This window comes from Ziziphus jujuba, chromosome 4 (genome assembly GCF_031755915.1).
Source record: "Ziziphus jujuba cultivar Dongzao chromosome 4, ASM3175591v1".
In the NCBI taxonomy this organism is placed as follows: Eukaryota; Viridiplantae; Streptophyta; class Magnoliopsida; order Rosales; family Rhamnaceae; genus Ziziphus; species Ziziphus jujuba.
The window spans coordinates 4,772,174-4,794,686 of NC_083382.1; the positions used below are offsets into that span (position 1 = coordinate 4,772,174).

The window sequence follows — 22,513 nt, forward strand, 5'->3', positions numbered from 1 at the left end:
GTAGTGTATCAAGTATTATTTTTCAGATATAAATTTCAAATCCTAAAGTTTTAAAGCAGCATTTAAATTAAATGCATTTAATTTGTTTTATCACCTATTTCCAATTAGTATTTTCTAAAATGTATTTATTCATATTTTATGTCACTTATTTTAAATTAATATTTTTAGAATGCATCTTGCCATAAAAATATTATATAGATTGGTTGCATATTTCAAAATGAATATTATAGTATTTTTCTACCACTTATTTTACAGGATTATTTGTAATTATTTAAATTATATTTTTGACACTGTTTATTTTGATTTATTAAATCAAATTTTATGAATTATATATTGAATTTCACTTTTATGTTATATTTCTTTAATGCAAATATTATAAATTTATTTTATTATATTTTATTCGCATTTGGATTATTTAAATTTTATTAAATTATTTATTCCTTGATTTTTTGGGCATAAAATATTGAATTTTGCGAAAATGTTTTAAAAATGAAACTTTTCCAATTGAGTGAATTGTGAGGGTTTTGGGAAAAAATATTATTTTTAACTATTTATTATTTATTTACTTATTTCTTATTAATCAATTAACTAAGTTATTTACCTTTTTATTTTTATTATTGTATAGTAGATTGGGTTACTCAATGAGATGATTAGCATCTCATGTTTTTAAATTCCATTCCCCTAGGCCCAGGTTGGGAGACGTTGATCGTCCGGGGCGAGCCCAACGTCTTAGTTCATTGCCGAAAGTCCAATAAGCATTTCCTCCCTTTTTCCTCTCTATCTTGTATTGCTTCATCTGTCATTGTATTAATTTCATATTTATTTGTATAATACTCTGTATACGGATTGGACAGATATTTGTTTAATTGCTTATTGATTCCCTGTTATTATTTTATAGTGCTGTAAATTTGTGGAAACAAATTGTAGTAAGGTGCGAGGAATAATGAGATGTTTCTAGAAGTGTTTTTTTTCGTGCAAAAAAATTTTGTGGTAAGTTCAACCCTTAGGGGAGGTTCTGTCGGATTTTTCATTAGAAGGTCTGGTAGGGTTTTCCTAGGATTAGAGGGTCTGGTAGGGTTTTACTAGGATTATGGCTTGTCTAGAGTTCCGGTGAAGAATTTTGGACGGATCCTGACAATTACTTTTTATACATCATTATTTTAAGATATGTATACATACATTCTACACGTTTTATGCCATAGAATTGTAGATATATGTGAGCTTAGGACTTCAAATAATTGGTTAGTAATTTTGGAAAGAGGCCTTACAAATCATTACAATTAGTATCAAAATCATGATTAAGCTAGAACAAAATCAATTCCTGTAATAGGCCAATCAAACAGTATTAATATCCTAGCATAATAGAATACAAGCACTTTATTAATTAAAGGGTAATGTTGTTATGCTTATAGCTCATATAACAATTAAATATGTTATTTATCATTATTAGTGATAATTATAATTTTATATGCTAAATTTTATTTTTTAAAAAATTAAATTTTATTATTTTTATATTAAAATTCTATAAGTAAACTGTTTAATGATAACTATTTAAATTATCATACAAATTTCATTAATGATAGTACATGAATTATGACAAATAGCGTTTTCCATAATAATTTGTAATATTTGGTATATAATTTAACTGGCAGCAGGAGATACCCGAGGGAAAAATCCAAAAATTTATAAACATTGATACAAACGCCCAAAAATATAGAAAATGCATGTGAATACAAATATAATAGCTATTTCTTTTTTCAAGAATAATGTTGCACTTATTTTTTTTGAAATTATTAAGTGATAATAATATTTATTGAACTTGTTGGAAGACACATTGAAGGCATATAATCACGTACACACATGCACATGACCAACATTAACATCAGCCAAGCAAATTATTATATGCCAAAAAAAAAAAAAAAAAAAGCCTTAAGCAATCAAGAGAGGTAATATAGAAATTAACCCTCAACCTCGAGAGTAAAATGGTTAGTTATTTATTCAAGCTTGGTGGTTTCCAATGACTACTGTAGCTAGCCAGCTAAGGTTTGTCATCTTCAATATCGATCTCGCGGTCCAAGACAACAACCCAATTCCCATCAGCCATTTGAATCATGCCTTTGTTACTCACACACCACCATTCAGCACCCACATTGTATTCATCTTTCAAAGCATCCAACTTCTTGTTTATAAGAGCCAGATCTCGTTTCACTTCCAGTTTGAATCCACCAGTCGAGCCTTGAGTCCCTGCAATTCCATGCAAGTAAACCTGCAGATCATGCAGAACATTTTCAGTGCTTATGATCTTTTCCTTCAAGTAGGGCGACTGTGTGGTATCGATCACCAGCTTCTTCCCCACGTGGACGTAACCTTCTATCCGATCTGGAAGCTCCGGGATTTCGTCCTTTTCGTTCCTCACTTGCAAAGCGTGGATATTGTCTAGACTGTTGAAGACTCTTCTGAAGCCCGGATCTCCTACCGGTGGGCTTGCGAACAAGAACGCCGTCACCAGACAGGGATTGTCCGGCTGATCTGTGGGCTTGTTGTATCCGTTGTATACTATGTCTGTCGATATTAGTGTCGCAAATGCACCTCCCATGCTGTGGCCTGTCACTGTAATGCTGATTTCCTCATCCTTGTACAAGTCCACCAACTCTCTAACTCCACTTAGAATCTGAAACAATAAACAAAATCAATTATGTCTTGGATCTTGCATATTTAAAATGCATGTCTATGATTTTTCTTTTATATTTTATTTACCAAATTCCTTCTACATTACTACATTACTAGTATTAATTTCCGGATATTAGATTAATTATATATAGCTCCATTTTCTTGGGCGACGGAGTCTAGGGCATATTATTTGATCATGTCCTGCAATATCTTGTTAGACATGTAAAATCAAAATCAACATACTGTAATATGTTGTAAGATGCTGTATTAAAGAAATACCATGTGTTCTGTTACCTAATAAAATATGTTCCCAATTATATATATATATTATAATATACACACAAATATTATCAAACCAGGATATAATGTAAATCAGTTGGGATGCATGTAGTGTAAATAAATGATCAATCTACCTGATCCCTCATGCTAGTAGAATTATAGGTTGATCCAGGATCAGCCGTAGTGTAGTAAGTATACCATCCTTGCTGAACCCTAGGGTCATATTCCGTTCCAAGTATATCAGAAGCTGAAACAAGTTGGAATTGAAAGTCAATATTCCATTCTATATCCATAAGAGTTCCCCTTATTACAACCAAAATGTCTCTCCTTCCCAAAGCCAAGCTTCCGGTATCGGAGCTCACGGCGATGTATCCCATCCAGTTCGAGTACCCGGCGACGGGCTTAGACTGCGGCTGCAAGCTTACCGAGCCTTTTTCCAACTTAATGTCTTTGGTGGAGGCGTAGAAATATTTCTTGACCTCGTAGTCGAATGGATTTCCATTCACCAAACCAACCCTGGGGAAGAGATGTCTCTTTATGTATCGAGGGAGGCCGATATTCTTCGAGGATTTGTCGTCGATGAAGGAATCGATGACGGCTTGGATCTTGTCACCGTACTGAATGAGGTAGCGGCGAAGATCGATGTCCAGAGGATCCAAAAGACCCTCCCAGTCGTTCTCTCCACTCAGTTCCTTCCATTTTTGTGCTATGCTACTCATATCTCTCTCTGATATTGTTTATTTTTTTATTTTTTGCCAAAGCTCTTACTTTCTTAGTGGATGTGTTTCTTTCCCTTCCTAGTCTTTGCTATTTATAGGTGATTATATTCATTATTTAATTGATTCCCGTGATATTGAGTGTAAAACTAGATCTTTTCGGTTCGCTAACAATATTATAATATATTTTTGGCATGCATTATTTAAGAAACAAAGTGACAAAGAGTCTAGTCATTAGTTTTTGTCTTATATTTGAGTTGGCTGGCTTTTGAATTCATTATTAAAAAATATATCTCTAAGGATAGTGAAGGATTCGGTCTTGGCTAATTGATACGATTAATTATTTTTATGTAGAGACTCTAAAAAAAAAAGGTAGAATTTCAAGGTTTTTGTTTTTGTTTTTTAAGAAAACGTACCCTAGCTCTTATAAATCCCGTAAAAACATATGACTATTACTATGTAACTAAATATGCTAAATTTTATATACCATATGATGTAGAACTAGGTAATATGTATGTATAGTTAATAAATAAATATTATAGGCCAAATAATTAATTAAAATTGGATGAGAAAATTCAATGACACAATATTACATAAACATATTATTATTCAAATAAAACAAACAAATGCTACATAAATTAATTAGTATCCAAGATTTGGCACAAAAAGTAAGAGAGATTTAGAGAGAGAAGTGGAACATGAAGATCAAAGAGATTTGCAGAACTTCCGACTCTGGATACGGTCACATGCAATATGTTCAACTTTTTCTTTCCTTTTTTTCTATAAAAAAAAAAAAAAAAATTGATTCAGTAACATAATATGAATATTTCTTTTTGCTAATTATATAAATCCTTTTAAAGTACATAAAAAAAAATCCTCGTGGTTACATAAATAATGATATGAGGGACAAGAATAGACAACCTGAATTTTATTTAAACTAGACCAATTAATATCCACGTGCTTACCCAAAAAAAATAATTTGAGAGACATAATACCGGAGCTACCGAACCCGATAGCGTGTTACTTCCATGTGGGGAAGAAGCTGGTGATGGACACGACACAATCGCCTTAATTGAAGGAATTGAGCATTAGCGATGAAAATGTTGTGCATGATTTGCAGGTCTACTTGCATGGAATTGCAGGAACTCAAGGCTCGGCAGGAGGGTTTGAATTGGAAGTGAAGCGAGATTTGGCTCTCATAAACAAAGCAGTTGGATGCTCTGAAAGATGAATACAAATGTGAGTCCTCAATGGTGGTGTGTGAGTAACAAAGGCATGCTTCAGTTGGCTGATGGATCTTCGGTCGTCAGTGAAATCAATGTTGAAGATGATAACTTCTCTGTTGTAAGGGTAAGCTGGTTAGCATACCCATTCATGTTGACTGGGCAATCTGTGTTTCACAAGGAAATAAGAATCATGGAAAAACCTCCCTGTCTTCTCCATGGAAAATGTGTCTTTCATGTATTATATATATATATATATCTACCAGCCAGTATTATATAAAAGTTACTCACTTTAAAAAAAATAAAAAATTATGGAAAAAGAAAAGGCATTTTGAGTTATTTGTCACATATTAGGGTGACTAACGTCTTTTTAAATAAAGATATTTTTATTTTACCAAAAAAAAAATTTTATTTTTTCAATTTTTGATAGTGAGCAATCAAACAAACCGTCAATACCCTCTTTTTTATTTTTTATTTATTTATTTATTTTTTCTTCCGAAACGACTAAAACCATCTATCCATACTTAACTATAAGCTTTAATAATTCAAAAAAATAAAAAATAAAAAAAGTCAAACGGGCTTAATTTAGATACGGGCCTATGCTAGGCCCACTCATATCATATATTAATTTGATGCCGTGGGATCATGCATGATTTGAAATTTTGCAAATTTTTATAAAAGGCGCCAAAATCTCTTTCCTACTCCTAATCAACTACTTGTTTCTTATTTCTCTACCCCATTTTAGTTTCTATACATTTTTATTATAATCCTACTAAACTTCGAAATATGCATTATATATATATATATATATATATATATATATATATATATATGTATATATATTGTGCTTTATTGCATAAAACAGCTAATCTCGTTTTTCTTTTAAATTCTTTTTCCACTGTTCACTCTTTTTTTCAATTTTTCTTGACAATGGAGCAGACTGATGAAGAACTTTGGTATGGGCTGAATCTTCTTGCAACTGTGAGTGTTCAAATACTAGAGTCTATGTCTGCTAAAAAATCCACTTCTGGACACCCAAAATCAGGTATACCAATCAATTTCCCTAAGAAGAAAAGATCCAATATCCGTTTGAAGAAAAAATCGAAAACATCACCAATTGAAGGTCAGCCAAATTTGAAAATCTCATCAGATAGTTCTAGTTATAATTCTAATATTGTGAGTAATAATTGTTTTTTCCAAGAACATCATGGCCATCATAAGATGACCAATGAGCAATTGATAATGATGAGAAAGATGAATATGATTGAGGAAGAGGAGGATGATCAGGGTCCAAATTCAAAACCCAAGTTGTCAAGAGGGTTATTGGGTCGAATCCAAGAGATGGGTGGCTCGGATATAAAATTGGTGATCCAAAAGAAACTTTACAAGAGTGATTTGGAGAGAGACAACAACAGTCTTTCCATGCCATGGAATGAATTGAAGTCTGAATTTCTTAGCCCAGAAGAAAAGACTTTATTGAACACAAAGAGAGAAAATAACAATCGTCGTGAAGGCATAGAGGTTTTGGTTATAGAACCAAACCAAAATGTATCTCAACTCTGCTTGGAAAAATGGGATTCTAATGATAATAGCAGCTCTTATGTGCTTACTAAAAAGTGGTATGATGTTGCAAGAAACAACAATTTAGAGGTTGATGATATCGTGCAGGTTTGGTCATTCAGAGTCAATTCGGATCTCTCCTTCGTAGTCGTCAACTTAAGCTCCCAGCAGTCATGTACAACATCGATTTAATTTGCGCCAGGAAAATTCTTTATTGGAAACTTTCATTTACATTATTTATCAGTTTATAATTAGTTGTTTTTTATTTTATCAATTTTCAATACAATTATTACTTAACTATTTGTGGAAACAGAAAGTAACTTTTGAGATTATGCTATTTCGGCCATTCTAGATCCCATAATTTAATGTAATACATCAATCTTATTAGCTCTCTCTACTTTTTTTCAACCCATATATATATATATATTTAATGTAATACATCAATCTTATTAGCTCTCTCTACTTTTTTTCAACTCATATATATATATATATATATATAATAAAAAAACATATTAAATTAAAGAGAAATAAATTAAAGTTAATTTTCCTGTTATACATACCTTCGAACCTAAACCATTTATATGTAATTAAATAATTAGATAGCTGATTAATTGTTCAACTAGTCAATTTAGATAAAGTATTTAGATAGCTGGTTAATTGTTCAACTAGTCAATTTAGATAACGTATTAACCCCGAATGCCATATATCCTAACCTGAGATGATCATTCAATAGCTAAGCTAGTTTAGTCTAAATTCTAATACCAAAGGCAAAATCATGAGGCATAGATACATTAATTGGTAAACCTACTTTTATGTAGAAATTATTTTATCTTTTGCGAAGGCCATTAAGATCAACTATAAGCACCACGTCAAGTGAGTTGAGTGAGTTGATAAAGCCAATCATACTTACATTTGAAAGGTCGTGAGTTTGAAATATTAAAACATAAAGAAGGGAAATCATTGTAACTATAAAGAGGTATAATTATAAATAAAAAACCCATGAGCATCAGGTTTCAAACCAATAATGTTTCAATAATTTCTTGAATATTTAAAGGCAAATTTGACTTGAGGAGTACAATTGTAAGAAATTAAAATTAATTTTCTATATTTGACTTGGAAATATCATTATTTTATTAGTTGAATAAATAATATAACTATGTTAATTATAGATAAATAAAACTTTGAAGGAATAAGTGAAATTAAATATAAATCAGCAAAATAATAATATACAAATTATCAATATCACTTGGTAAAAAATTTGATAGGCTTGTCGGTGTCCTTGACATTATTCATTTAACCTTGATGGCTTTATTTTTTATTTAACATTGAAATGGAGATTGAGATTCTAATTCCGTAGTAAAACACTAAACTTTTCCAACAAGAGTCTTTTAGTGTTGATCCAAATTAAATATATATGGAGAGCGTATGATTTAAATTGCGTACCTTGAACATACTCATCTGGGGTCATTTTCTTTGCATATTATTGCTTTAGGATACCATTTCATGTGCACATTTAACATGTATCATCATTTCCATCTCCTGGTGCTTATCAAGAATTTACTATCCAGATAAATTTTGAATTTTAATCTATGATAAGAAAAAAATTACATAAATATATATACGTAATAAGTTTAAAGATGAAGATTCAAACTGGATCTAATTCTATATCTATATGACAAAATATGCAAAATTAATAATATTGTGTAATCATGGTTTTTCATGGCCAACTTTGCATAAAGATCTAAAGTGCTCGTTTTCAATAACCGATTTTATATTATGAGTAAAACATTTTTAAAAACCAACTTTTAAGCACTATGATATATTTGACCCATTCATCAGTTCAAATTCATTTTGTAAGAAAAGTTTTTTTTTTTTTTTAATTATTGTAATTGCTATCAAAGAAAGGGAATTTTCACTTTAAATTTTGAATTTTGAAAGTATATATATTTTAAATGGAACTTTTTTTAATTATTTATAATAATTTTTTCCATTCATTTTGATATCTCAAATCTACAACCTTTTAGTTTAAAATATTAACGGTTTAAAGTTAATCTATTTAATAAAACTCTCTCAAATACGCTAATTGACCCACGATGAAACCAACAACGAATGTCTATAAGGAATAGCGGGAATATTTTACCTTTATTTTTGGGTGAGAATACATAATATTAATTACTAAATAAAAGGGACCCAGAAATCAAATAATAATCTAGTAGGTCCCTGAAACCAACTCCATATAAGTTGTAAACTAGTTTCCTACCACTCGACGGGCATATATTCTCGAACCGATCCAGAAGCAGCAAATTCCTCTTCGAGGGTGGTCTCAATACGTCGTCGTTTAGCGGTTTGAGATTCCGATTGGGGTTCGAATTCTCTTTATCGGCGCCGGCGGCGGCGATTGGGTCTCTAACAGCGAAGGGTTTGGGAGGTGGGATTGGGGAGAATCGGAAACTGTCGGCGTCGAGACCGGCCATGAGTTCCCAGGAGTTAATGACTTCCGGGTCGGTTCGGGGAGGTCTGGGTTCGGACCAAAGGGATTTGGGTTCGGATAATGGGGTTGGGAAGATGGAGCCGAGAGTGAAACGAGAAGGTGGGGTTGGTGGGGTAGTGGGATGGTTTGGAGGTGGAGGTGGGTCGAGGGTGAGGAGGCCATAGGTTGATGATTTGAGCGAGACGATGTGATGACTCAGTGCTGAGCTACCCAGCTGAGTGAACTCGTCGTCATGGTGGAGAAGATTGGAAGAAACACAACCCTTTTTTTTTTTTTTCAGTGATTTTTTTGGTTTGATTTTCAGAGCAGAAGAGAGCGGGAACTGCAAAAGGAAGTGAAGACAAAAGGTTGAGGTTTAGAAGATGACTTTTTTAGCTAACAAAATATAATTTTTTTTTTTCGGAGATTTTTTTTTTTTAATTATTATTAGTTGAATTTGAATATTTAATGGTAGAGAAGATAAGAAGAGGGATTGGAAATAAATAAATAAATAAAAATTGGGATATGATTTTTGAAAAATAAATAAATAAAGACTGGGTTTGATTTTGAAAATAATGGTGGTGGGTGGGGGTCCAATGGAGGCTAGAAAAAGGCACACGGGGTTTGGCCTTTTAAGCGCTAAAAGATTTAATTCAAATTTATGAGATGAAATCAAACACGTGGAGGGTGGAGATTATTGGCTCATGGGCTCTCTTGAAGTTTGGGCTCAATGTGTGACTCATAATAATCATTCCGTCTTTTTAAACTGAGCGCAAAGCAGCGTGTGGCGTAATTTCCCCAAAAAAAAAAAAAAAAAAAGTCTTTATTTATTTATTTTATATTATTATTGTTATTATTATTTTTTGGTGAATATTTATTTTATATTATTTTTAGAATAATTAAAGCTTGTTATGTATATACTATATACCAAGCTACCGACCAGTCAAATAAAGCAAAAAACTTTCTCAAAATTAAATAAAGCATTAATTAATCATCTATGCACTATCAAATCGACAAATTCAGTAAATTAGTGGGATAAGTATCTGTTTTGAAGTTATTTTAAGAAGTTCAAACTTTATTTTTGTTTCTTTTTGTAAATATAAGAAGTTCAAAATTACTATTTCTAATTAAGATGATTTCATGTGTTACCCAAGTGTTAGATATAAAATATGCAATTACTTTTTATACATCATTGTTTTAAGAGATGTATACATACATTCTACACGTATTATGCCATAGAATTGTAGATATATGTGAGCTTAGGACTTCAAATAATTGGTTAGTAATTTTGGAAAGAGGCCTTACAAATCATTACAATTAGTATCAAAATCATGATTAAGCTAGAACAAAATCAATTCCTGTAATAGGCCAATCAAACAGTATTAATATCCTAGCATAATAGAATACGAGCACTTTATTAATTAAAGGGTAATATTGTTATGCTTATAGCTCATATAACAATTAAATATATTATTTATCATTATTAGTGATAATTATAATTTTATATGTTAAATTTTATTTTTTAAAAAAATTAAATTTTATTATTTTTATATTAAAATTCTATAAGTAAACTGTTTAATGATAACTATTTAAATTATCATACAAGTTTCATTAATGATAGTTCATGAATTATGACAAATAGCGTTTTCCATAATAATTTGTAATATTTGGTATATAATTTAACTGGTAGCAGGGAGAAAATCTACAGTGCAACGGTGGTACCAGATCAGCTTGTACCACTTCAAGTCAATATTTGGCACCTGTTAAAAATACCACATCATCTCACCATTTTAACTTATTATTTTATTTTTTTTCTTGAAAATATAAAAACTTTTGCAGGCAATTTTTCCTTCTTCAAAAGATTCTTTTTCTTCCCTTCCATGGCGTAAATGAACGGTCCTTTTCTTTGTCTGCAATTTTAGATTATCAAAGCCATGATTTTTTTTTTTTCCTTTAAATTACCCATTCATAGGACTCTTTCATTTTCAAATTGTTTTTTATTTATATTGGATGGATAGACAATGCATTTGAGCACTGTAACACATGAGATCTTGCATAAATGGGTCTATCAGAATAATATACCTGCCCATTTGATTTGGATCGAAGATTTACATGATGATTTTAACACACATACAAAAAACAAAAAAAGAAAAAAAAAGAAAGAGGTTTGGAGCTCCCTTTGAAGGCTAGCTTTCTCTCTCTAATGCTTCCGAATGAAGATTTTGGAGAGTTCTAATGCTTCTAGAATGTAGATTTTGGAGAATTATGTAGCTTTACATGGAGGATGCTTTTATTTATCTTTGTTTTAATTATCACGTTTTCATTTAAACCCTTAACCACAATGGTGATGGCGAAGGAATAAACCATAAACCCATCGATATGGGGCCTGGCCTCCACCCTTTTCTTTTGTAAAAGGTTTTAAAACTTAAAAAAAATAATAATAATAATAAATACGATAAATTGGGAAGATAAACTCACATTGAATTTTAACAGGTGTCATGTATTGATTTGAAGTGGTACTAGCTGACTTGGTACCACCATTGCACTGAAGATTTTCTCGGTAGCAGGAGATACCCGAGGGAAAAATCCAAAAAATTATAAACATTGATACAAACGCCCAAAAATATAGAAAATGCATGTGAATACAAATATAATAGCTATTTCTTTTTTCAAGAATAATGTTGCATTTATTTTTTTTGAAATTATTAAGTGATAATAATATTTATTGAACTTGTTGAAAGACACATTGAAGGCATATAATCACGTACACACATGCACATGACCAACATTAACATCAGCCAAGCAAATTATTATATGCCCAAAAAAAAAAAAAAAAAAAAGCCTTAAGCAATCAAGAGAGGTAATATAGAAATTAACCCTCAACCTCGAGAGTAAAATGGTTAGTTATTTATTCAAGCTTGGTGGTTTCCAATGACTACTGTAGCTAGCCAGCTAAGGTTTGTCATCTTCAATATCGATCTCGCGGTCCAAGACAACAACCCAATTCCCATCAGCCATTTGAATCATGCCTTTGTTACTCACACACCACCATTCAGCACCCACATTGTATTCATCTTTCAAAGCATCCAACTTCTTGTTTATAAGAGCCAGATCTCGTTTCACTTCCAGTTTGAATCCACCAGTCGAGCCTTGAGTCCCTGCAATTCCATGCAAGTAAACCTGCAGATCATGCAGAACATTTTCAGTGCTTATGATCTTTTCCTTCAAGTAGGGCGACTGTGTGGTATCGATCACCAGCTTCTTCCCCACGTGGACGTAACCTTCTATCCGATCTGGAAGCTCCGGGATTTCGTCCTTTTCGTTCCTCACTTGCAAAGCGTGGATATTGTCTAGACTGTTGAAGACTCTTCTGAAGCCCGGATCTCCCACCGGTGGGCTGGCGAACAAGAACGCCGTCACCTGACAGGGATTGTCCGGCTGATCTGTGGGCTTGTTGTATCCGTTGTATACTATGTCTGTCGATATTAGTGTCGCAAATGCACCTCCCATGCTGTGGCCTGTCACTGTAATGCTGATTTCCTCATCCTTGTACAAGTCCACCAACTCTCTAACTCCACTTAGAATCTGAAACAATAAACAAAATCAATTATGTCTTGGATCTTGCATATTTAAAATGCATGTCTATGATTTTTCTTTTATATTTTATTTACCAAATTCCTTCTACATTACTACATTACTAGTATTAATTTCCGGATATTAGATTAATTATATATAGCTCCATGATCAATCTACCTGATCCCTCATGCTAGTAGAATTATAGGTTGATCCAGGATCAGCCGTAGTGTAGTAAGTATACCATCCTTGTTGAACTTTAGGGTCATATTCCGTTCCAAGTATATCCGAAGCTGAAACAAGTTGGAATTGAAAGTCAATATTCCATTCTATATCCATAAGAGTTCCCCTTATTACAACCAAAATGTCTCTCCTTCCCAAGGCCAAGCTTCCGGTATCGGAGCTCACGGCGATGTATCCCATCCAGTTCGAATACCCGGCGACGGGCTTAGACTGCGGCTGCAAGCTTACCGAGCCTTTTTCCAACTTAATGTCTTTGGTGGAGGCGTAGAAATATTTCTTGACCTCGTAGTCGAATGGATTTCCATTCACCAAACCAACCCTGGGGAAGAGATGTCTCTTTATGTATCGAGGGAGGCCGATATTCTTCGAGGATTTGTCGTCGATGAAGGAATCGATGACGGCTTGGATCTTGTCACCGTACTGAATGAGGTAGCGGCGAAGATCGATGTCCAGAGGATCCAAAATACCCTCCCAGTCGTTCTCTCCACTCAGTTCCTTCCATTTTTGTGCTATGCTACTCATATCTCTCTCTGATATTGTTTATTTTTTTATTTTTTGCCAAAGCTCTTACTTTCTTAGTGCATGTGTTTCTTTCCCTTCCTAGTCTTTGCTATTTATAGGTGATTATATTCATTATTTAATTGATTCCCATGATATTGAGTGTAAAACTAGATCTTTTCGGTTCGCTAACAATATTATAATCTATTTTTGGCATGCATTATTTAAGAAACAAAGTGACAAAGAGTCTAGTCATTAGTTTTTGTCTTATATTTGAGTTGGCTGGCTTTTGAATTCATTATTAAAAAATATATCTCTAAGGATAGTGAAGGATTCGGTCTTGGCTAATTGATACGATTAATTATTTTTATTTAGAGACTCTAAAAAAAAAGTTAGAATTTCAAGGTTTTTGTTTTTGTTTTTTAAGAAAACGTACCCTAGCTCTTATAAATCCCGTAAAAACATATGACTATTACTAAGTAACTAAATATGCTAAATTTTATATACCATATGATGTAGAACTAGGTAATATGTATGTATAGTTAATAAATAAATATTATAGGCCAAATAATTAATTAAAATTGGATGAGAAAATTCAATGACACAATATTACATAAACATATTATTATTCAAATAAAACAAACAAATGCTACATAAATTAATTAGTATCCAAGATTTGGCACAAAAAGTAAGAGAGATTTAGAGAGAGAAGTGGAACATGAAGATCAAAGAGATTTGCAGAACTTCCGACTCTGGATACGGTCACATGCAATATGTTCAACTTTTTCTTTCCTTTTTTTCTATAAAAAAAAAAAAAAATTGATTCAGTAACATAATATGAATATTTCTTTTTGCTAATTATATAAATCCTTTTAAAGTACATAAAAAAAAATCCTCGTGGTTACATAAATAATGATATGAGGGAAAAGAATAGAAAATCTGAATTTTATTTAAACTAGACCAATTAATATCCACGTGCTTACCCAAAAAAATAATTTGAGAGACATAATACCGGAGCTACCGAACCCGATAGTGGGTTACTTCCATGTGGGGACGAAGCTGGTGATAGACACGACACAATCGCCTTAATTGAAGGAATTGAGCATTAGCGATGAAAATGTTGTGCATGATTTGCAGGTCTACTTGCATGGAATTGCAGGAACTCAAGGCTCGGCAGGAGGGTTTGAATTGGAAGTGAAGCGAGATTTGGCTCTCATGAACAAAGCAGTTGGATGCTCTGAAAGATGAATACAAATGTGAGTCCTCAATGGTGGTGTGTGAGTAACAAAGGCATGCTTCAGTTGGCTGATGGATCTTGGGTCGTCAGTGAAATCGATGTTGAAGATTGTAACTTCTCTGTTGTAAGGGTAAGCTGGTTAGCATACCCATTCATGTTGACTGGGCAATCTCTGTTTCACAAGGAAATAAGAATCATGGAAAAAACTCCCTGTCTTCTCCATGGAAAATGTGTCTTTCATGTATTATATATATATATATATATATATATATATATATGTCTTCCAGCCAGTATTATATAAAAGTTACTCACTTAAAAAAAAAAAAAAATTGTGGAAAAAGAAAAGCCATTTTGAGTTATTTGTCACATATTAGGGTGACTAACGTCTTTTTAAATAAAGATATTTTTATTTTACCCAAAAAAAATTTTTTTTTTTTTTTCAATTTTTGATAGTGAGCAATCAAACAAACCGTCAATACCCTTTTTTTTTTTTTTTTTTGAAACGACTAAAACCATCTATCCATACTTAACTATAAGCTTTAATAATTCAAAAAAATAAAAAATAAAAAAAGTCAAACGGGCTTAATTTAGATACGGGCCTATGCTAGGCCCACTCATATCATATATTAATTTGATGCCGTGGGATCATGCATGATTTGAAATTTTGCAAATTTTTATAAAAGGCGCCAAAATCTCTTTCCTACTCCTAATCAACTACTTGTTTCTTATTTCTCTACCCCATTTTAGTTTCTATACATTTTTATTATAATCCTACTAAACTTCGAAATATGCATTATATATATATATGTATATATATTGTGCTTTATTGCATAAAACAGCTAATCTCGTTTTTCTTTTAAATTCTTTTTCCACTGTTCACTCTTTTTTTCAATTTTTCTTGACAATGGAGCAGACTGATGAAGAACTTTGGTATGGGCTGAATCTTCTTGCAACTGTCAGTGTTCAAATACTAGAGTCTATGTCTACTAAAAAATCCACTTCTGGATACCCAAAATCAGGTATACCAATCAATTTCCCTAAGAAGAAAAGATCCAATATCCGTTTGAAGAAAAAATCGAAAACATCACCAATTGAAGGTCAGCCAAATTTGAAAATCTCATCAGATAGTTCTAGTTATAATTCTAATATTGTGAGTAATAATTGTTTTTTCCAAGAACATCATGGGCATCATAAGATGACCAATGAGCAATTGATAATGATGAGAAAGATGAATATGATTGAGGAAGAGGAGGATGATCAGGGTCCAAATTCAAAACCCGAGTTGTCAAGAGGGTTATTGGGTCGAATCCAAGAGATGGGTGGCTCGGATATAAAATTGGTGATCCAAAAGAAACTTTACAAGAGTGATTTGGAGAGAGACAGCAATAGGCTTTCCATGCCATGGAATGAATTGAAGTCTGAATTTCTTGGCCCAGAAGAAAAGACTTTATTGAACACAAAGAGAGAAAATAACAATCGTCATGAAGGCATAGAGGTTTTGGTTATAGAACCAAACCAAAATGTATCTCAACTCTGCTTGGAAAAATGGGATTCTAATGATAATAGCAGCTCTTATGTGCTTACTAAAAAGTGGTATGATGTTGCAAGAAACAACAATTTAGAGGTTGATGATATCGTGCAGGTTTGGTCATTCAGAGTCAATTCGGATCTCTCCTTCGTAGTCGTCAACTTAAGCTCCCAGCAATCATGTACAACATCGATTTAATTTGCGCCAGGAAAATTCTTTATTGGAAACTTTCATTTACATTATTTATCAGTTTATAATTAGTTGTTTTTTATTTTATCAATTTTCAATACAATTATTACTTAACTATTTGTGGAAACAGAAAGTAACTTTTGAGATTATGTTATTTCGGCCATTCTAGATTCCATAATTTGATGTAATACATCAATCTTATTAGCTCTCTCTACTTTTTTTCAACCCATATATATATATATATATATAATAAAAAAACATATTAAATTAAAGAGAAATAAATTAAAGTTAATTTTCCTGTTATACATACCTTCGAACCTAAACCATTTATATGTAATTAAATAATTAGATAGCCGATTAATTGTTCAACTAGTCAATTTAGATAAAGTATTTAGATAGCTGGTTAATTGTTCAACTAGTCAATTTAGATAAAGTATTAACCCCGAATGCCATATATCCTAACCTGAGATGATCATTCAATAGCTAAGCTAGTTTAGTCTGAATTCTAATACCAAAGGCAAAATCATGAGGCATAGATACATTAATTCGTAAACCTACTTTTATGTGGAAATTATTTTATCTTTTGCGAAGGCCGTTAAGATCAACTATAAGCACCACGTCAAGTGAGTTGAGTCAGTTGATAAAGCCAATCATACTTACATTTGAAAGGTCGTGAGTTTGAAATATTAAAACAGAAAGAAGGGAAATCATTGTAATTATAAAGAGGTATAATTATAAATAAAAAACCCATGAGCATCAGGTTTCAAACCAATAATGTTTCAATAATTTCTTGAATATTTAAAGGCAAATTTGACTTGAGGAGTACAATTGTAAGAAATTAAAATTAATTTTCTATATTTGACTTGGAAATGTCATTATTTTATTAGTTGAATAAATAATATAACTATGTTAATTATAGATAAATAAAGCTTTGAAGGAATAAGTGAAATTAAATATAAATCAGCAAAATAATAATATACAAATTATCAATATCACTTGGTAAAAAATTTGATAGGCTTGTCGGTGTCCTTGACATTATTCATTTAACCTTGATGGCTTTATTTTTTATTTAACATTGAAATGGAGATTGAGATTCTAACTCCGTAGTAAAACAGTAAACTTTACCAACAAGAGTCTTTTAGTGTTGATCCAAATTAAATATATTTGGAGAGCGTATGATTTAGATTGCGTACCTTGAACACACTTATCTGGGGTCGTTTTCTTTGCATATTATTGCTTTAGGATACCATTTCATGTGCACATTTAACATGTATCATCATTTCCATCTCATGGTGCTTATCAAGAATTTACTATCCAGATAAATTTTGAATTTTAATCTATGATAAGAAAAAAATTACATAAATATATATATACGTAATAAGTTTAAAGATGAAGATTCAAACTGGATCTCATTCTATATCTATATGACAAAATATGCAAAATTAATAATATTGTGTAATCATGGTTTTTCATGGCCAACTTTGCATAAAGATCTAAAGTGCTCGTTTTCAATAACCGATTTTATATTATGAGTAAAACATTTTTAAAAACAAACTTTTAAGCACTATGATATATTTGACCCATTCATCAGTTCAAATTCATTTTGTAAGAAAAAGGTTTTTTTTTTTTTTTTTTTTTTTTAATTGCTATCAAAGAAAGGGAATTTTCACTTTAAATTTTGAATTTTGAAAGTATATATATTTTAAATGGAACTTTTTTTAATTATTTATAATAATTTTTTCCATTCATTTGATATCTCAAATCTACAACCTTTTAGTTTAAAATATAAACGGTTTAAAGTTAATCTATTTAATAAAACTCTCTCAAATACGTTAATTGACCCACGATGAAACCAACAACGAATGTCTATAAGGAATAGCGGGAATATTTTACCTTTATTTTTGGGTGAGAATACATAATATTAATTACTAAATAAAAGGGACCCAGAAATCAAATAATAATCTAGTAGGTCCCTGAAACCAACTCCATATAAGTTGTAAACTAGTTTCCTACCATCAAGACAATAATGAAAAGGCTTTCCCAAGCCGTCAACATTTTCCCATTTTTTCACTTTGATCACATACTTCCTTTTAGATGTGAACCACGAATATTGTATATGATCTCCCATCCACAGAAATAAGATAAAATAAAATAAAAGCTTAATTAATTAAAAATAAAAACAATTGAGTAAACTAGAGAGTTGTACGAAGTGTAAGAAATTAAGCACTCATTTTCTTTTCCTTCTTATTTTCTTTTCTTTTTTATGAAAATAACCAAAACAACAAGAGGTTTGTTTGATTATTTTGAAAGAATAGCGACATGGCTTGCGTTTGTGGACAAATGAGCTCCCCTGGACCACGAGAGTTGCGTAATATTTGAAATATTATATAATTCATATACTCGTAGAAAGTTTCGTTTGGTATTTATTTATTATTTTTTTTTTCCCTTTCAGCCAAAAAAAAGAAAAAAAAAGAAAAAAAAAAGGTTTTATTCAATCCAAAATAATAATGTTGACGCATAGAGACAGGAGACTCAGACCATTAAAGAGGAATTATTGACAAATCTTTGTAACAAACTATTTTATCTTCAAAATTGATTTATCCAATCTCTACATAAATGTATATATATATCAGTATTCTACAAGACGAAAAAAATGCTGCCTATGCATGATGTTTTTAGATAACATCTTGCATAATAGTAAGATTTAGAAAAAAAGGATTAATGCTGTGTTGACCAATTAAGTATTAAAAAACGTGAGCCTTTTTGTCAAAGTTTCTTTTAAGATTATTTTTTAGAAAATGTTAAAAAACAATTCATAAGAAATTAAAATATATATATATATATATATATATTGTTAAAAAATAGAAACTTTTTTAAAATTAAGTTTTATTTCTTAAAAAAAAATAAAATAAAAATGAAAATGATTAATAAAAAAAAGAAGAGTAATAAATTAGAAACTCTACCAGCAAGTGATGTTAGTAATGCACAATGATAAATTGTTTAAGGTTGCAATGATGATGAAAATAATGATGAGATAGAGAATGATATATTACCACTTAAAAAAAGTTCTAAAAATGCTCAAATTGAAATTAGAAAGCCCGAAAAAAATGATTTTGTATCAGATGTCACGGAAGATGAGTTGGATGAAGATGTAGATATTGAATTGGAGTCCGATAAAGAATTAAACAAACGATAGATTATGATAATAGCTAAAATATGTATTAATCTAGAAATTATTAGATATTTGTAGGTTTGTAATATATATGTTTTGAAACTAATCTATTGTTTAAAACTTGAAAAACATGAATTTTCATAAATCTATTATAATCAATTATATACTAATTCATATTTATTGTATATACAAAAATAATATAGACTTATATATATTTTGACATTTAAAATATAAATTATTTTATTTATTAGCAATATTATAATAATTAAAATAATCATATAATTGTGAAATATCTTGTTTTTGATTAAGTTTCATCTAAACATACCTAAACTTGTAAAATTTAAAGCTTAATTTTGTCGTTTTATAATTTTTTATGCCTTTTAGAACACTAATATATATACACACACATATAATTTAACATTTCATTACTGATTCAGCTAAATAAAAAAAATAAAAACGTTTCATTACTGATATATTGGATACATATCCCTATGATATATATGATGGAGTGTGTGTGTGTGTGTGTGTGTGTGTGTGATGCATTCAGGCACAGAGTCTTGATAAGACATAAAAAAAATTGTCTTATAGAGCTAGTCTAATCAGATGGATGCATTAATAATGCATTCAAGTTGAAGGGCCATCTCTTATATTCCAACTCAAGATAAAGCTAATAAGACTTGTGTGCAAACGTGGCGGTTATTATAGAAAAAACTTAAATATTATATAGATAAATTTATATGATTTGATAGTTGTGAAATTATTTTTTTAAATAATATTAATTTTTTTGACAATAATATTTTTGTGTACATATATATATATATATGTTTTTTGAATTCATGCCAAATTTTTTTTTTTGGTAATATGAATTCATATTATACTAGATCATCAGACTCATAAACCATACATAAGAATCATTTGTTTGTCTTCAAATTGAATTGTTGTCTAAGGTACATTTCAAATAAAAAATATAATATATATCACCTTTTTTTTTTAATTGGTTAATATATATTAAATGTAAATATTTATATAAGATTTGGATCATATGAAATGAGCCTACTTTACAATTTTTACAAATGCTGTCCTCATTTACCAAAGAAAAGAGAGAGAGAGAGAGAGAGAAATTCTGTCCTTACTGCAGCCCTAATATTATAAATATAGTATATACCATCTTCCAAAGTCAATAATTAGATCCACATGTATATACAAAAAACACGACATAATTGTTTGAAGCACAAGGCTGAGAGTTTTCGACCCTTTAATTAATTCACATTGATTGACAAACAAAAAACTCCTGATATACATAATCTGATCTTCCTGAGTCTAACTCATAATTCTACTCTTCTATTAATAGCACAATTTTAATCAAGGATGATACAAAAAGGAACTTGAACAACAAACAGGATACTAAACAATGCCTCAGTCCAAGACCAGTCTGTGACACAATATATAAAAGGATATTTGAAGATTCCATCAAAATGGAGTTGTTTTTTTTTTTTTTTTTTTTTTTTTTTATAATTTTTTCCAACCTATATCAATAAGACTTCTAATGGTAGCACAATTGTAATTCAGACTAATGTTCTATATGGGGGGAAAAAGTTATTGTTTATTTTCAACAACTACATAAAAGAGAAAGAACTCTACTCCTAGGTATCATGACCTAGTAAAGGTGTATTAATTTTTTTAGGCCATCCGATAATAATATGACCTTATGTATGTATGCATATTTGCCTTAATCATGCATACTACCAACATTCATTAGAATCAAAAAGGGAAAGGCAGATCCCAGAATCAGGAAGTAGATACGGAGTTCTCCTAATTCATACTAAAATAAAAGTTCCTAGAAATAAGATGAGGATCAACAGGCCCTTTACCAACATACTTTATTCAATGTTGAGTTGTTAAGGGATGAGACATATTATAAGCTGATTTGCTTTAGCATATGCTAGTTATTTAAACAATTATTTCAAGAAATTCTAGCGAATTTAATATATGTAACTCAGCTCATTTAAGCCTATCAAATAATAGAATCCAAGTTCTAACTCAAAACCCCACCCGTGGGCCAACATCCAAATATTTAATCATTGATTCTCATTAAATATTATCCACATGAATAAATGAATGAACCTCGCCCATCATGTCCCTGATTGAAGTTACTTCCCAAGTTCCAACCTTTTCAGTCTTTAGATTTAGGAAAATGGTAAATATTTAAAAGAAATATTTTACCCAAAAAAAAAAAAAAAAAAAAAACTTCAACGTTTTGAGTTTTTAAATCTTTATCATGCTAATTGTTAAGGGTTATAAAAATCCATATTTAATTTTAGAATCAATTTTAAAAATTCAAAAATTATTATTATCTTCTAATCAGGGGTTCAGGAATGATCTGGCATTTAACCTATAGTTTAAATTCAAAAAGATTCAAAAATATATCTTTTAATTACCCATATTCTCACAGTTATTATTGTCATTACCTACGTACACCGTTTTTCTGATAATAATTTTAATTTTGAAAATTTGAAAATTGATTTATATAAAAATCAATTAAAATCTATAATTGAATTTGTCACATCTAAGAATCTACTTATCTACAGGTACATTTACCAAAAAATAAAAAATAAAAACTAAGAAATCTATATGTCCATTAAAAAAATAAAAAAAATACAGATACAATTCTATAAGCAATACAAAACATAAACATAAAATAAACCAAGTAAAAGATGACAATTTTTGTCAATTTATGTTATATATTACTTTTTCGCTGAAATTTATGTTATATTATTGAAGCTAGACTGAACTGTCTTTTTCATGGCAAGACTTAGCTGGTATAGTGTGAAATTTAGTAGGAAATTCAATTCAATGCAAGTTTCTATTTTGGCTTTGATCATTTAAATGGATATATGTTTCCCATATAACAAAATTCCCCATAAACTTCATATATAATAAATTTAAGAAAAAAAATTCCATATAATCGAACTGGGTCCAAGATTCAATGGCCTAGCAAAGATTTTCTTAGCCCAGCGAAAATCAATATCAAAATCACCATGAAAATGAGTGATAAGCACAAATATTTGTGACCAAGCAATATGATGAAACTTTCGCGAGAAATTGAAAAAAAGAGAAAGTAATATATATATATATATATATATATTATATACTCT

At 30.5% G+C, this 22,513-nt stretch overlaps 3 protein-coding genes across 3 annotated transcripts; all 3 read right to left on the minus strand.

The window, feature by feature from the left end:
- Positions 1 to 2,011: 2,011 nt before the first annotated feature.
- LOC125422120 (phospholipase A1-IIgamma) lies at positions 2,012 to 3,668 on the minus strand. Its single transcript, XM_048472584.2, has 2 exons — positions 3,084 to 3,668; positions 2,012 to 2,671 (listed from the first exon to the last, which is right to left on the minus strand). The coding sequence occupies exons 1-2, from the start codon at positions 3,666 to 3,668 to the stop codon at positions 2,039 to 2,041; spliced, it is 1,218 nt and encodes a 405-aa protein (XP_048328541.2). The 3' UTR covers positions 2,012 to 2,038.
- Positions 3,669 to 8,580: 4,912 nt separating this feature from the next.
- Positions 8,581 to 9,294, minus strand: LOC132803505 (uncharacterized; the record flags this gene model as incomplete). Its single annotated transcript, XM_060816693.1, has 1 exon — positions 8,581 to 9,294. A coding segment is annotated over one exon (678 nt), but the record flags the coding sequence as incomplete, so codon positions are not given.
- A 2,549-nt stretch (positions 9,295 to 11,843) lies between these two features.
- LOC107417090 (phospholipase A1-IIgamma) lies at positions 11,844 to 13,256 on the minus strand. The gene is made up of 2 exons (XM_016025652.3): positions 12,672 to 13,256; positions 11,844 to 12,503 (listed from the first exon to the last, which is right to left on the minus strand). Exons 1-2 carry the CDS (start codon positions 13,254 to 13,256, stop codon positions 11,871 to 11,873), a joined length of 1,218 nt encoding a protein of 405 aa, XP_015881138.3. The 3' UTR covers positions 11,844 to 11,870.
- Between the last annotated feature and the right edge of the window lie 9,257 nt (positions 13,257 to 22,513).